The sequence below is a fragment of the Colossoma macropomum genome, unplaced genomic scaffold (genome assembly GCF_904425465.1).
Source record: "Colossoma macropomum unplaced genomic scaffold, Colossoma_macropomum, whole genome shotgun sequence".
NCBI classification, from domain to species: Eukaryota; Metazoa; Chordata; class Actinopteri; order Characiformes; family Serrasalmidae; genus Colossoma; species Colossoma macropomum.
In genome coordinates, this window is record NW_023494796.1 from 10,122,402 (window position 1) to 10,139,184 (window position 16,783).

Genomic DNA, 16,783 nt, shown 5'->3' on the forward strand with positions numbered 1-16,783 from the left:
AAACCTGGAATGATTGACTTTGCCTTTGGTCTAAATTTTGGTTGGATAACACGACTTTAGTTGTGTAAGTTTGATTGTTGGTTACACTTTTTGGTGATCTTTTTGTATATTTGCAGCTTTTCAATTGTATGTTTCTTTCTGGCACATGGTTAAATGCAGTGTCTTGTTCACAGTATCACTTGGGCTTGTTTGGTGTGTCAGGTGGAGATTCACAAACATTCTGACAATCACGCTTTGAAAGTAGCCACTACCTTTTCTGGAAAAGTAGCTAAATTGTAGCTAGCTACAAATTTTGGAAACGTAGCTACAAAGTAGCTAACTACTAATTTTCCAGTAGCTATCCCAACCCTGGACATGGGCTACAGCTGGTGAATCTGCTGGTGACTCCACCCCCTTCTTGGAACTTTGCCCAATAGACTGTGGTTTCTTCAGTTTACCTCGGAATATGGGTGGAGGAGGAGGAGGAGTTGCGGTGGTTTTTAAACAGCGTCTGAGAGGTCAAATGCAGAATGTGAGGACGTTCAAAAGTTTTGAAGCACCGGTTTTTAAAGCTCACTCTATTTTTTCCTTTCTCTGTGCAATAGTATACAGACCTCCTAAACCACCCAAAGATTTTATCACTGAATTTGCTGAATTCCAATGTCTGACAGAGTTTTGTTTCTTGGTGATTTTAATATTCATGTCTGCTGCCCTGATAAATATCAGGTCAATGATTTTACGCAGCTACTTAATTCTTTCAGTTTTATTCAGCGTATTCATGAGCCCACCCACCCACACACTTGATTTGGTGCTTTCAACTGGTTTTGACATTGACAAATTAGATATTGAAGAGGCTAATTTTTCTGATCATAGGCCAGTAGTGTTCAGCTCAACAGCTGCACAGTTCCGTGCTCCTGTTTTATGGCAATGGTCAAGATATATTAGTTTGTCCACAGCTAATGATTTTTCCAGAGCCTTTTCAGACATTTTAAAATCGCCCAATCATGGTCAGGCTCATCATAATGTGGATGATTTAGTCACTTCTTTTCATCATAACTGTTCAACTGTTCTGGATACTGGTGCTCCTATGAGATTTAAACACTTCAAACCAAAAGTTCAGCCCTGGTTAAATGCAGCCACTCAGGAAATTAGACAGGCTTGTAGGAGAGCGGAGAGGAAATGGAACAAAGACGCAGAAGCAAGCAAGTCTTGATATTTTAAAAAGTTGCCTGATTGACTATCAGCTAGATGTTAAGTCCGCTAGGGAGGCATACTTTCAACATTATTGCTAAACATTGCAACAGATCTAAAGTTTTGCTCAGCACAATTAATACTTTACTTAAACCTTCACTGGAGTTTGGACTTGATCCTTCTCCTAGCTGATGTGAAGAGTTCTTAAACTTTTTTTGTTGGAAAAACTGAGACTATTAGGTCTAGCATTACTTCCTTGGGTCTAGATTTCACTTCCCCCACCATGCCGAGCTGTATTTAAAGAGTTTGAGGCTGTTTCAATCTCTGGATTAACAGATTTAGTGCTGAACACAAAGCAGACAACTTCTCTACTTGATGCTATGCCCCCACATCTGGTTAAGGAGACAATTGATATTTAACTTCTGTCCTGAACATCATTAATACCTCTTTAACCACTGGTGCTGTTTTATAGATGCAGTGTTTACACCTCTGCTTAAAAAACATAACATTGATGCTACAGTGGTTAGTAACTATAGGCCAATTTCCAAGATGCTATTTTTAGCTAAATTGCTGGAGAAGGTTGTATATTCTCCGCTTTTACCATTTTTAAATAGTAATAGTATTTTTGAGATTTTTTAGGTGATGCACAGCACTGTATCTGCCTTCCTCACGGTGACAAATGACATTACTTTCTGTTGATGAAGGAAATTGTGCCATCCTCATGTTATTGGATCTAAGCTCTGCTTTTGATATGGTTGACCATGCCATACTCATTGGTCACCTAGAAAAGTGGGTGGGGTTACGGGGACAGATACTGACTTGGTTCACATCTTAAGCACAGAACCTTTTCAGTAAATATTGCCAGCTATTTCTCCTTCTCTGCTGTCTCTTGTGGCATTCCACAAGGGTCCATATAAGGGCCCCTCCTTTTTTCACTATACATGTGGCCATTAGGTGAAATTATTAGGAAGCACGATATCAGCTTTCATCTGTATGCTGATGATATACAACTTTACCTTGCCATTAGACCTAATGACAATGGCTCTTTAATGTCTCTCAGCAGTTGTCTTGAGGACATTAAGAGGTGGATGGCTGTCAGTTTCTTCCAGCTGAATGAAGGCAAGTCAGAGATTATTATTTTACATTACATTAATGGTGTCTTGGTCATTTGTCCCCATGTGTAAAGACTTCTGTGAGAAATCTTGGCGTTATCTTTCACTTTGCTCCGAGACTATGGAACATTTTCCTGCCCACTATATGCCCAGCACCTTCAATCGCTATTTTTAAATCAAGACTAAAAACATATTTATACAAACTTGCATTTGAATAGTGAGTGGCTGTGCTAATTATACATGTTAAAGTCTGTGTTTTAAGTTTTTTTTACTTATTTGTTTTTTATTTTGCTTTTACTCTTACTCATTTACCTCTTTTATTCACTTTTTCTTAGCTATTTTATGTGACTCTTCTTATTATTTTTATATTTTAATCTCTTACTTGTGTTGTTTATGTGTGTGCTGATTTGATGTACAGCACTTTGGTCAACGCAAGTTGTTTTAAGAGTGCTTTATAAATAAAACTTACTTACTTAATTACTGAATTTTGTGTTTGATTTCAGCACTGCTCCAACAGTGTTTCGCTGCCATCTCGCAACATCCACCATCTGTTCTCGCACATGAACAGATTGAGAAATCCGATAGAAATAGGAGTACGAGTATACATGCACTAAATCCATAATCAAAAAACTAGATAACAAGGCAGTGTTCAAAATACAGGAGAACACTTACACATACAACACGACTGAAACAGAGACTTTACTCAGTAAGACCACACAATACAGTATATACGTCCATGAATGAGCTGCAGGTGAGTGTAATGATGGAGGGGTGGAGCCAGAAAGGAGTAGGAGCTGGAATGAGCCAATCCAGAATGGACAGGTCCAAATGGGGTTTCCCCAGAGGAGTCACACACTGTGGCATCTTCAACAGATATTAACTAAACTAAATAAACAGAAAAAACAGACTTTCCTCAGTCTTAGTCTGCTTTTGACTACTACACATTATTAAAATAATGAAATATAAAAGTCATTATAATGTTATATTAGTTAAAAAGTAGGCATGAAATTTATATAGTATTATAATGCCTGGTACATGGTTCCCATAAAGATGTGTAATTGTGCACTAGCAGAGTGTATTGAAATAGTTTCAAGTTGTGATTGCACATATACAAACAATGAACCTGATTACTCAAGTAATTTTCCAGTAAGCAATTTATTTACTCTTACTGGAGTGATTTATTTTATGAATTCTTGTACTCAAGCAAATTATCAGTACTATAATATTACTTTCACTTAAGTAGGAACTTTCAGTACTCTTTCCTCTCTGCACCTTATTTACATTTCTTAGCTCTCCAATTATTGCTCAACATCCATTGCTTTCTGGCATTACCTCTGTCAAGCTTTAACAGACCCTTAAGGAGTAGAGGCTGTTATTTTCGAATGGTTTCAAAGCAGTCTGATTCAGTCTAGAATGATTCACAGTTTACCTTACTCAGTTTCCGGTAGTGTTTTTCCTCATCATTGTTGTATACATTTCAGTTAACTTCAGTCTCATTGGGATGAAGGTTGTGCCTCTTATAAGTGGATATGTGCTTCATATAGTATAGGATGTTTTGGGTTAAGCCTGCATTTTGGTCGGTGTAAACAGAGTCCTGCTATTATTTTGTCTGACTTATTGCTTTACTCTTTTGCTTTATCTGCACTGCCTCATTTCTTGTATGTTGCACTTACATAGGCCTACTAATGTTTTTTTTTGTTCGATCTTAAATTTAGCAAAACTATCTGTTGTGAAATTGCACATACAGAAAACTTGTTTTTTGCAGACATGATGGTGATCAGTTGCAGTCATTATAATATATTGATGAAAAAGATCATTGGACAAAACCATAATGCCAACTTGATGTTTTAGTAATTTTATTTGTTTTACTTTACCTTTAATTTACTTTAATACATGCCAGTTGCAGTTTTATTTATAATGTGCATACCTGGAAGGGGCGAACATCTTGTTTTGATGAAATATACATAGTATCTATCACAGAGCAAGCCAACAATTATGCTTTCTTGCAGATTATTTTCTATATTCCAGCTCCAGTAAAGTGCTTAAAGATATGACGATATTCCGGACACCACACTTTTTACATCACTCAGCTGAAGAAAATTGTACTGGGAGCTGCACATGGCAGGCAGTAACTCCAGTAATGCAGTACAGACACTGGCAACACAGACATCACTCAAGACGAACATACATGCTTCAGTGAACATGTGGGACCCACATTTGAATGAGCAGATATAAATATATTTCTTCTAGTACATATAATGTTTACTGTAAATCACATGTAATATATTTCTCATTTCACAGGATATCATATTTCTCTCATTTTACAAAATACTAAATTTTTCCAGCATTGCAGTTATGCGTCCACTCACTGGCCACTTTATTAGAAACATCTTAATTATACTTCCACTCACAGGCCACTTTATTTATTCCATCTATCTTATAGATTCTGTTTTATGTTGATAAATATGTTGAACGGCACTGTAAGGTAATTGTGAAAACACTGGAGAAATTTGGCTTTATTCCAGATGTTGTTTTATAGACTCATTAAACAGGTCAGCCACTTCCTTTTTCTCCCTTTCTTTATCTCTAAGCAGGAGAACATGCAGATTACAGACAGCATTTTCTCTGGACTGGCCCAAACTGGTTCTCCTGTAATAAATCTAGTAAAGGTTACAAACTTGTGACAGTAAAAGGAAGATACAGAATTTCTAATACATTCTGAGAGAAATACAGAGCCTTTCAGAAAGTAAAATTAAGCTCTTACACGGAGAAGAAGCAAATAGAACAGATGCAGTTTTGTAATGCCATTGGACAAAAGAGAGCAGTGAGTCTATGGCTGCTATCCTAAAGGCAGTAAGTTTGATATGATCTGAAATCTATGCTTTCTTTCCTGAACTTCCCAACCAGCTACCACACCCCCAGTCACATACACTCATTTCTGAAAACCCAGGAAAAGAACAGGAGAGAATATATAGGAGAGAACAGGACCAAATACATTGGTTTTTTTTGTTTGTTTTTTTTTGCTAAATTATTTTGAAAATATTTGAGAAAGAACTATTTTTCCACAACAGGCAACATACACAGAAATGTCACGAGATATTAGACATCAGCATCAGAGGACAGCAGAGTAGTAAACACATTCAGTGAAATAATGAATCAAGTAGAAGAAAAAAAAATCTTTCTAAAAAAAAAAGACTTGAAAAATGTGAAAGTGAAAATTAACAACAATAAATAAATACAAAAAATAAAGTGCTAAAGCTCCAAATTCAGAGGTGTGACCAATGAAAATGCAGTAATGACGCTGTCACCAAAGTTTCATAATGAAAATAAACACAAAACTGGAATGGACAATAAAATGTCAATCACTAAAATGCAACTGAATAAAAAGTGGAACTTAAATGAAAGCTGAATAAAAGCTAAATATTTCTTTCCTCGCAAATACACTTGAAGTAAAAGTATCATTAAATAAAGAGCTTTGTAATGCTGAGCAAAACATTTGACTTGTGACATCAGTTAATCAGTCTATTCCTGCTGTAACAAGAACTTTACAGTTTCCAAAGAGTCTTACAGGTTTGCCTCATGCTGCACATGACTTTTTAATGAATGGACATTCTGAAAATATTCTGCTGAGAGGAACTGTAATCTAAACACTGCCTTTTCAATGAATCATGGGCTAAATACAAATACTGCATTTCTGATTATGAGCTCCTTGTGTCATTACTACAGTGTTAAAGCCAAATCCTGTTATTTTCTAGTAAAGAAATCCCCCAATTTCCTTAAATACCCCACTGCAGAGTTAGTTGATTCTTTAACTGCTCTCTGCATGTCCCTCAGTCTCTGAGCCCACCCTGCAGCTCCAACTTCTTCAACTCGAGGAATCAGGAAGTCAAGGTACTGAATGGTGATGGCAGAGTCTGGTTTTAACGCGATCTCAGACAGTTTTATGACTGTCATATAGGCGTCTTTCACCAAGCTCTTCTTCTGTTCTTCATTCTCAGCCAGGAGAGTTGTCAACTTGCATTGTAAGTTTGTCATCTCTTCTTTGATTTTTTTATCCTCTGTTTCCACATATTTCACTGCAATTTCATCATAAGTGACTTCTTTTTGATTTTTATTACTATATTTCTTCTTCAGTTCTTCAAATGTGACTTGTGTTTGCATCTTCTTTGTTACATATTTCTTACCCTCTCTGACATGTGTGGAGTAGGGGCACTTACACACCATGCAGTGATTATGTAAAATAACTTCACACCACTGGGCACGTCTGGCAAACCAGCAATTATATTCATGGCAGTTCATTTCACATTTTTTGCAGGAGGTCACCATTCGGTTCCGCCATGAATCATCTGTAATGTCGACTTTCTCTTTGTGAACTGTCGTGACAGTGAAAGGAAAATTTTCATTCTTCTCAATCATTTCTTTGTTCAGTTTCAGAGCATCCTGAACTTCAGTCAGTTCTCTCTGCTTCCCTTCCCTGAACTTGATGTGTTCCTTCAGACTCTCAACACAGGCCTCAAGCTGGATGCGCTCATTTAGAACACTTACAGTCATAGTTAAGCTTTTTCTCTGTCGTGATTTTAGGAATTCAAAAAAATCTTCCATACTACTTTCCCCCATTTCCCAAGATGATTTGAGAACATGCTCATATTTTTTTGTCTGTTTCTCAGACTGACGGTTGTTGAAAAGAAAATGAACAGGTTCATCATCATTATCGTAGCAGCAGGGGATCTTTTCTTCCTTGACGACTTCCAGAGCATTTGTTGGTCGTCCTCCATCTGAGTGTGTAATAAACAGCACTATAATGTCCTCTATGTCTTTACCGAATAAGGACAGAACTGCTTCAAAAATGTAGCGCTGATTCTCTGAGATTCTGTTCTGAGATGCCTTCAGTACAAGACACACAGCATCAAGATCCTTCACTCCAGTACCATGCAGAAATAAATCACGTAAGTTTCGAGCAATTTCCGTGTCCTTATCTATTCCCCTGGTATGATCATAACCTGGAGTGTCAATGATGGTAAGAGAGGAGAGTTTCTCCTCAGAAATGATCTCATAAACAGTGACTTCTGATGTCTGAGATTCTGTTTGAGCTCTCTTTTCTTCTTCTGTGATTTCAAACCACGCTTTGTCCTCAAAACTCACCCCCAGAAAGTAATTGACCATGGTGTTGATCAGAGTGGTCTTGCCTGTTCCAGTTTCTCCTACCATCAGGACTGTTTTGTTTTCCGGTTTTCCATATTTCTGTCCAAATGTCCACTTTCTGATCTTGCCATCCTTGTTTAGATCACTTCTTGTTGTGTAAAGTCGGTACAGTGCTGGTTGGCCTGGACTCAATTTGACGCTTTTTTTGATTAATTCATTTAAAGATGATGATGCACCACTTAACCTGCAAAGTCAAAGACAAAAGGTAAAAATGGTTTAAATGATGTTAATGATTAAATAAAGCATTGTCTTGAGCAGCTAAATAATAAAATAAATAATATATACATAAATAAAAGAGAAATAAATAGAGAGAGTTCCTGTGACACATCAATGGCGGCACACCAATTGTTTAGCTCCGCCGACAACTGTGTTTTTTACTACTTTTTGAAAGCTTTTCCTCACCAGATTTCAGATAGCAGCAATATGACAACTCCGTCCAAATCATCACGTAAACTAGAGACTGAATTTTCACCATTCAAAAAGAACAACAAAGACACATCTATCTTGCTGGAAGAATTTGATGCCGCCATCTTGAAAAGCGTTAAGCAAATGCTTCTCTAACAACAAAGCCGACTGATCTCTCTTATTTCTGCGGCCGTTACAGATGTGCTGACCAACATTTTCATACCTCAACTTAAACAGCTGGAACTTGGGATAAAAAAAAGCAATGATCAGTCTTCAGTATGTGCATGACATACTGGAAAGACAGAGCAAGTCTGTCAGCCATCTAGAGTCCTGGGTTGATAACATCCAGCAAGCAGCTCATGCAGACCGTGGCAATGTCCAAAAACAGGCATGCGAGGTTAAAAAACTACAGACCAAGCTAATCAATATGGGAAGACAGATGCCGCAGAAACAACATGAGATTGGTAGGCTTATCTGAGTCAGTAGAAGGTACTGATGCCATATCCTTTCTCCAGAAACACTTGTCGCAAACGTATTCCTACTCTGGCAGGACATGAGATGCCAATTGGGAGAGCTCACCATATAAGACAGGCTAACAGCAGCTTCAAACCAAAAATTTTTTCCAGCCACTACAACCACAGACAAGCAATAATGAATGGGGCCAGGAATGCACATCCTACTTTTGATGGACACGGTCTGCTATTTTCTCGGATTATAGCAGGGAAACAGTGGCCAGCAGGAAGGAGATGTCTCTGTTCAGGCAACGTTTTGACGCAACGGGTCTACAGCTCCAGGCATTCCTGCTGTATCCAGCCATTTCGAGAGTGGCCTATCATAGCAAGCAGGTACAACTTCACATGCTAAGGGAGGCAGAGGATTTTCTTCAGTCGTTGACAACTTTGGGCAAGCCAGACGGGGCTGTTGCAATGGTGCCAGATGCCACAACGCAAATGGACATTAGAGGACTACCAATTGAGGCTCAATCAGGGACTATCGGTAACACAATACTGTTTTGTAGTTAATAAGTAACTAATCAGGAATTAAGCAGAAATGAAAGAGTAGTTATGCATTAATGCTTAAGTAATTACTCTTAACTACTAGAGGGACTACTAGTTAACTACTCAGTAAGTAATAGTGAACTAATGAGTTTTTTTCTAACCAACTAATTTTCATTTTTTTATGCTTCCTCTTTCTCTTCCCCCTGAATATACTGAGGAAGTAACTCCTTACTATCTAAAATCATGTGGGATGGGAAGCATGCCAGAATAAGGCAGATTATTTTACAGCGATGGAAGGAAGTAGGTGGTCTTTCCTTGCCAAATCAAAATTTCTATTATTTGTCCTTTCAGCTAAGGGCTGTGGCCACTTGGTTAAATGTAGATTCAAGAGTTCCCTGGCGACTCATCGAGGAGGCCTTGATCCAAACTCATACACTGCAATTCTGCATATGTTTTGGGGTTGTGGTGAGGGATTTAAAACCTGCATGGTCCCTGAAGGATAAGGGAGAAAAAAACAACCACCCCTGCTGGTCAAACACTCACAGATTAGACAGCCCGAAACTTTTTTTTTTTATTTTTTCTTGATTTGGCCTGATCTGATAGCCAAAGTAAAAGAAAGCTTTATTAAACTATTTGGAAGCAGCCATGGTGCTGCTGTGCTCTAACTGCTGTGATGCAATGTAAAACAGATACCAAACAGAACCATAATGTAGAAGGACAAATCCCACCATAACATGAAAATATATTTTCTACTTGATTTTACTATTATTAGGGCCCCCTGGTGGCTGGAGGCCCTTAGCTACAGCCCCAGTGCCTGTTAGGTTAATACGACCCTGATTGTGCCTTGCCTGTTATGAATACTGTGCATGATGTGTGTCTTTAAAGGATCAAAATGACAAAGTATTGAAAAAAGTAGTCTCTAGCAGGCAATTGAACTGACCCAGTAGATACGTCCCTGCTTACATGATAAAAATCATGTTTCCAGAAATGACACAAGGCCTGAGCACAGTGCAGAGTATTTTGGATTTTCGTCCTTTCATTATTGCACCTGTAGACCATATTGAATATCATATATCGAATACTGAATATCATTTCAATATTGAAATTCAATATTGTAGACTAGGGTGGCCATGTTTTGGTCTCATCTGACATTCGAACATGATCCCACTGAAAGTTCCAATAATGTCTAGCGAACTGTAGGCACTAGGCATTTTGTTGGTTCTTGACAGCAGAGGCGTCCTTCTGGCAAACTTTCCAAACAACTTGTGGTTATGTGGGTGGCACTTATTGTAGTTTGAGAGATGTTCTGACCCCAAGACCTAACTAATGTCTGCAGTTCCCAATCTGTGATCCTTGGACATTCTTTTGCCACTTGAACCATCCTCCTCACTGTCAATATAGACATTCGTCCTCTTCCCACCAGATTCTTAACATCTTCAGTTGCTTTAAACTTCTTAAGTATTGCCCTGATAGTGGAAATGGGCATTTTCAACAACCTTTTGTTGTACATAACTGCTGTATTCTCTGGTCTTTCTCATAGTGATGGATGACTGAGGAAATTTGGCCTGTATTTCATCTCATATATATTCCCTAGTAAAACAAGAAGTAATGGCTGACCATTTAAGTGTTGCTAATTGCTCAGGTGAACTTTAAAACATAACATATAAAAGGGAATATATGTCAGTTAGATCTCTCTCATAAGAATTTGTAGGGGTTCCAACAATTGTGGCACACATAGCTTTAAGAAAAATATGTATTTCATGATAAGATTTAGGCTTTTTCTTTCAATCATTGTGCTTCAATAAAGGTTATATTTTTGTTAATATTTTGAATAGAAGATCAAAGGGGTAAGGAAAAAAAATGTTTTTTAGAGTCTGTTTTGCTCATGATTACCAGGGGTGCCGATATTTGTGGTATGGTTAATATATATCATAGCATATTACAGTAACAATCGTATTGCAGTCTTTAATAGCAGTCAGTACAGATCATATTAGTTTTTATTTAATCATTCATATAGCCAAAAATGGCATGGACGTGTGTGAAAAAAGATTTCTGACAATTTCTTTAGAACAATATTAATGAAAATAAGCTAATTAGTGATTCAGTTCACTAATCTATGGCATCAAACAGTCAGCTCATTTATATTTTCACTCACCTGTGAGCCATGATAGCAGAGTGTTTGATTACCGCAAATCACAAAAGATGTGGTTGGTAATCTGTAAAACAAATTCAAATCTGATTTCAGTGCTTTAATTACTCAAGCGCATGTATTTAATGGATTGAATGTGGCATTCAAAATTCAGCAGTAAAACTCATTTTGTACCAAAACATTGCCTACACTACTGCCTCCTCGAACCTATTGTTATCAGAAATGCAAGCAGAAAACAGCTTTTTCCTGAATTGAACCACAGACTGGTTTTGCAGCTTATCTTTAATATATGGAACGCATGGACTGGGTAGTCAAAAGTACACTTTGAAACTTTACCAACAATTGCTTATTGTTTCAAACGCCTTAATTCAAAAAAGGGAGTGACATTCAGTTTTCCATGAAATGGGCCCTTTAAAGACAACTCTGGTTTTTCACAGCACAATTTTGTTGAGGAATACAATTTAGATCACTCTTTCTTTTCTTCAATCTTTTTAACAAATGCAAACTAAATACTGATTAATTTTTTTCAGGACAAATAAGGAAAAACAGACACACGCAGACAGACAAATGCAGAATCGTGCAGGCACATGGACAGATAGACCCCTGGGGGGAGCTTGAGCCCCTGCCCCTTTGTCCTCAGACAGTGCAAGTGCCCCTTTGACCGGCCTGTATAATTAATGTATTTTATATGGCCTCTCTGTGGCTCCATTTTTGATCTATTTGCAAAAACAAGAATATTTATATTTGTATACACAATGAGCTCAAATTGTAGATTTATTTAACTATTAAAACATACAATTAATAGTATGTACCACAAGATTGATTAGGTGTGTTTAACAGAGGGGCTTCCAGTCCTAATCCTGGGAACCCCATGATGGTTGGTGTGTTTTGGCCTAATCTGTGTCATATAAAATACTTTGATAGCGCAGTCCAGTCAATTTTGTTAGACTGTCTTTTTTAGTTCACTGTGAAATGCTTCAAAATTTGAAAGAGTGTCCTTTCTTGTTGTTTTAATAAACATTCAAAATAAAAAAAAATCTGTGCACATTAATTCCAGAGAGTGAATCAATGTCCCATGTGATCTTTATGTTTGTTGACTGAATCTAACCAGTGACACTGTGTTCAGTTTTGTTTATGAACCAATCCAAGCGTGCATTAGCTTTGATTTGTAATGAATTAGCAATTGTATATATTCTTATCTTACTCTTATAAGATAGTAGTCTTATTTACATATAGTTGGCATAAGGGTATAACTGGTTTGATCAAATCTGTGTGAGACACCTGCAGGTGCTTTCACCCCCAAACCACAATCTCCCTCTCTCTCTTTTTCTCTTTCTGTCCTTTCTTGAGTTTTAGCATGCTGATTTCTTTCGTTGAGCTTTTGTCTTAGTTAAGCATTTATGTGTAAGGCTATGTGTGTTTGTGTGAACATTTTAACCTGTTGTGATTTATTTTTCATCCATTCATTTAATCATGTTTCTTTTTTATGTTCAGATGTGCAGATTTTTTTCTATTTTTTCCTCTCACTCTCTTCTTCTGAAATTAAATGTGTGGTCTTTTTTTAGTTTTTGGGGTATATTGCATCACAGAAATTATGAATGATTATTTTTCTTACATTTGCAAATTTTTTGTCACAGTTCTGAAATAGAAATGAAAGCAACCACAAGCCATTCGAGCCACCAATGTATTATTTATGTTTATTTTAAGCTCTCCGTATGTACACAGTGATGTGTAAACAGCAAATTGTCAAAATATCATCATCAAAGAGAATAACCAGCTGTAAAGTGTGCAACTAGATGGCAAATTTCCTTTAAAATTTCCTTAGCATTTGAAACACTACATACAACACTGAAACATTATGTATAGAGTGCAGCTACCTGTATGGGCAGAAATTACACACAACCATCAGATATAGTTATTGGATATCAGACTGGATTTAATGCAATATTTTCTTTACATCAATTTTTGATTTACTTTGAAATTGAATTGCGTTTCACTCACATTATATAAAACACTACATTCAGTTATGTATCAGCAATGATGCACAACCTTTGAATTTTGGATTAATGCAATATATTTTGAATTTCAATAGCATTTCAGATCTCATATAACATGAAGATCAAGTGTATAAGATGTGGCTGGGTAACAGCAATGCACAAACTTTAGTTTTGGAATTAAGGCAATATATAGCTTATATTAAATTTTTACAACTTAAATTTCAGAAGCACTTCAGCCAAATTCCTTAGAATATGAAAAAATATCACAGCTATGTGGCAGCAATGAGAGATGACCTTTGAATTTGAAATGTATGCAATATCTATAATTTAGATTTTTTTCAAATTTCAATTTTAATAGTATTTAAAGCACAAAAAAAACATAATCAACTATATAAGGTACTGTTAGGTGACAGCAATGATGCACGGCCTTTGAATTTTGTAATTAATGTAATACATACGTTTATTTTTTTCTATTTTAATGTCAATAGCTTTTCAACCAAATTACATATGATATGAAAATAAACGGTACAGCTACATGATAGCAATGACAAATTACCTTTGAATTTTGGAATTAATGCAATATCTTTTAATTACTTTATACATTTACAATGTAAATGTTCCCTCAAAGGTACAACAGTGGTTCTAAGGTCCAATTGTGTACCTTAAATAAGTTTTTCCCAGGTGAAAAGTACATATTTGTAACTTTTCATAACCTAATATTTTAAAACAGAACAATAAAGTAAAAAGCCTGGAGATGAGACGAGGTGTGTAGAGTCAATACAACTTAGAAAATATCATTTCAATGCATTATGGTACAGTTATGTTCCCTGACTAAAGGTACTGAGATGTACCCTTGAGAGTCCCACCCCAGTGACAAGAGGGGTGCTGCCCCAGTGACAGTTTATTACCTTTATTTCTGAGAGTGTATAAGGTGCAGCTAGGTGGGAGCAATGATGCACAGCCTTTGGATTTTGAAAATAATGCAATAACTGCTTTTAATAATTCTTTCAATGACGTTGAGTGGTGGCGCTTCACAGGTCTCGGAGGTAAAAAATCTTTGCTAGCTTTTGCCCTACTAGTACTGGTGGTATTGTGTGAGTGGGTCCTAACTAGTGGGTGTAAATGGATGTGTCTAAAATGGGGGATAAAATTTTAATTTAGGAATAATGTAATATCTATTTTACATAAATTTTTTTCAAATTTGATTTTCAATAGCATTTAAGGTGTAACATACAATATCATAACATACAATATTATAATTAACTATGTAAAGTGCATCTAGGTGGCAGCAATGATGCACAGCCGTCGGGTTTTGGAATTAATGCAGTACCTTCTTTTAATATTGTTTTATTTTGTCTTTTTATTATTACAACCCTACTGTGTTGCTAAGATATTTTTCTAGTTCTTCTAGTTCTTCTTATTTTATTTATTCCCTAAAACTGCTTTGGCCAATTCTCATGAAACTTAACAGGCCAATACCTCACATGATGTTGTGGAAGCCCATGATTTTTTCTGATTACTCAATAGGGGGCGCTATAACAACCAAAAATGTGTTTCTCAGCAACCACTTGGACAATTGAGCTCCTGAGTGTATTATGAATTTTCAATTATAGTGCTCAATAATCATATTATTTGAAAGTTGAGAACAAGTTACAAAAGTGGTGCTTGGTTTCTTTGTAGGTCCCTACCAACTAATTGTTTCAAAAAATACAGCCCACAGGAGGTCATGGGTGGTGGGCAGAGCTGTATAAATCGCAGGGGACACATCACTTTGCAATCTTAATTCTAAGAAATGCAGGTCTTTCTTAAAATTCCCACCATCTTCTGCTTTCTATGATGAAAGAAATTAAATTACATAATTAATTTTTAAATAGATTATAACCAAATTTGGAAATATTATACAAAACAATCTCCTGAGGAAGCTTGCAAAGTGTTGATTAAATCGGACTCCATGAGCCCCTACAATGCTTAATCTAATGCAAATTGACTTAAATGTCATTATTTCTTTCTATGATTGAAATAAAGAAAAGATTCTGGATTCAAACTATACATCTAATTAACATCTTCAACATTAAATGCAAATTATGACTTCAAGCATACATACAGTTATATGCTTTACAATATTTATCTTGTGGCACAGAAAGTTTCTGAATTTTATGTATTCTACTGAGCCCGACAATTTTGCAAATATAAGTCTCTTAATAAAAGGTACAGTTGTTCCACAATTGTTTAAAGTTACAAATTCTGCGATTGTTAAAAGTTAAAATTACATACAATACTAAAATTAAGTGTACCATATGCAACATTTTTTTTATCTTAAATTTCAATAGCATTTAAAATAGATTACAGAGAACACTATGATCAACTGTGAATGGTGCAGCTAAGTGACAGTAGTAACTCACAAATTTTGGATTTTAGAAATAAGTAAATATCAAGTTGAAAAGTATTTCAAGCAAATTACATACAAGACCAAATCAACTAAATGGTACAGTTAACTGGCATGAACAATGCACAAACTTTAGGTTTTGGAATTAGTACAAACTTATATATTTTATATATTTTTACATCTTAAATGTCAATATAATTTACAATAGATTACATACAACACTATAAACATTTATACAACATGCACCTAGGTGGCATCAATGATGCACAGCCTTTGGATTTTGGAATTAATGCAATATATTTTTATAGTATTTTTTTCTGTTAAATTTCAACAAAATCAACTGTGAATATTACAGCTAAGTGGCACCAACAATGCACCACCCTTGTTTTTTGAATTAGTGCAATATTTTACATTCTTTTTTTCTATTTTGAATTCCAATAGTATTTAAGGCAGATCACCTTCAACACTAAAACTGTATAGGTTGCATCTTGATGGCAGCAATGATGCACACCATTTTTGATTTTGGAAATAATACATTTTTTTTTTTTTTCATTTGAAATTTCAATATCATTTCAAACAAATTGCATACAATACTAAAATCAACTACGAATGGTGCTGGTAAGTTGCAACAATGATGCCCAACCTTTGGATTTGGAATTAATGCAATACTTACTTCTTTTGTTTCCATTTTAAATATCAGGAATATTCCAACCAAATCACATACAACACTAAAATTGACTGTGAATGGTGTAGGTAAGTGGCAGCAATGGCACATAACCTTTGGATTTTGGAATTAATACAATACGTTTTTTTTATGTCAATAGTTTTTCAACCAAATTAATGTAACAGTACAATTTACAGTGAATGTTGCAGCTAGTTTGAAATTTCAATAGATTTTCAACTGAACTACATACAACACTAAAATCAACTGTGAATGGTACATCAAGGTGACAGTAATCACACAACCTTTAACTTAATATAATTTATATAATTTAACTTCATATGACTATTGGTATAACTATCAGTTTATACCCCCTGGCTATATGATATTAAACACTGTTTACATTGACTTCAGGTTTAACCTACCTGTTTTTTGGATGCCTGTTCTGCAAGTGGAAAATGTGGGACGCTTGATATTCTCTGTAGTATTTGGCTCCAAACTTAAACAAACATAATACTCAGTTGACAGCTTCTGCATAACAGCAGATGTGGTTACTACAAGACGTCTAAGCCAAGTATGTGTTGGTCAAGCCTGTTTGTTAAACCTCAAAACTCATATGGAGAGACCACGTGATTTCTCAGAACTGGTGTTTTTTCCTTCATCTACATGGTCATATTGAGATCATGTCTCAAAACCTGCACTG

General features: G+C 35.9%; 1 protein-coding gene across 1 annotated transcript; it reads right to left on the reverse strand.

The window, feature by feature from the left end:
- Positions 1 to 5,498: 5,498 nt before the first annotated feature.
- On the reverse strand, positions 5,499 to 16,637 carry LOC118816864. Its single transcript, XM_036583463.1, has 3 exons — positions 16,506 to 16,637; positions 11,043 to 11,103; positions 5,499 to 7,668 (listed from the first exon to the last, which is right to left on the reverse strand). Exons 2-3 carry the CDS (start codon positions 11,051 to 11,053, stop codon positions 6,027 to 6,029), a joined length of 1,653 nt encoding a protein of 550 aa, XP_036439356.1. The 5' UTR covers positions 11,054 to 11,103; positions 16,506 to 16,637; the 3' UTR covers positions 5,499 to 6,026.
- Positions 16,638 to 16,783: the final 146 nt, after the last annotated feature.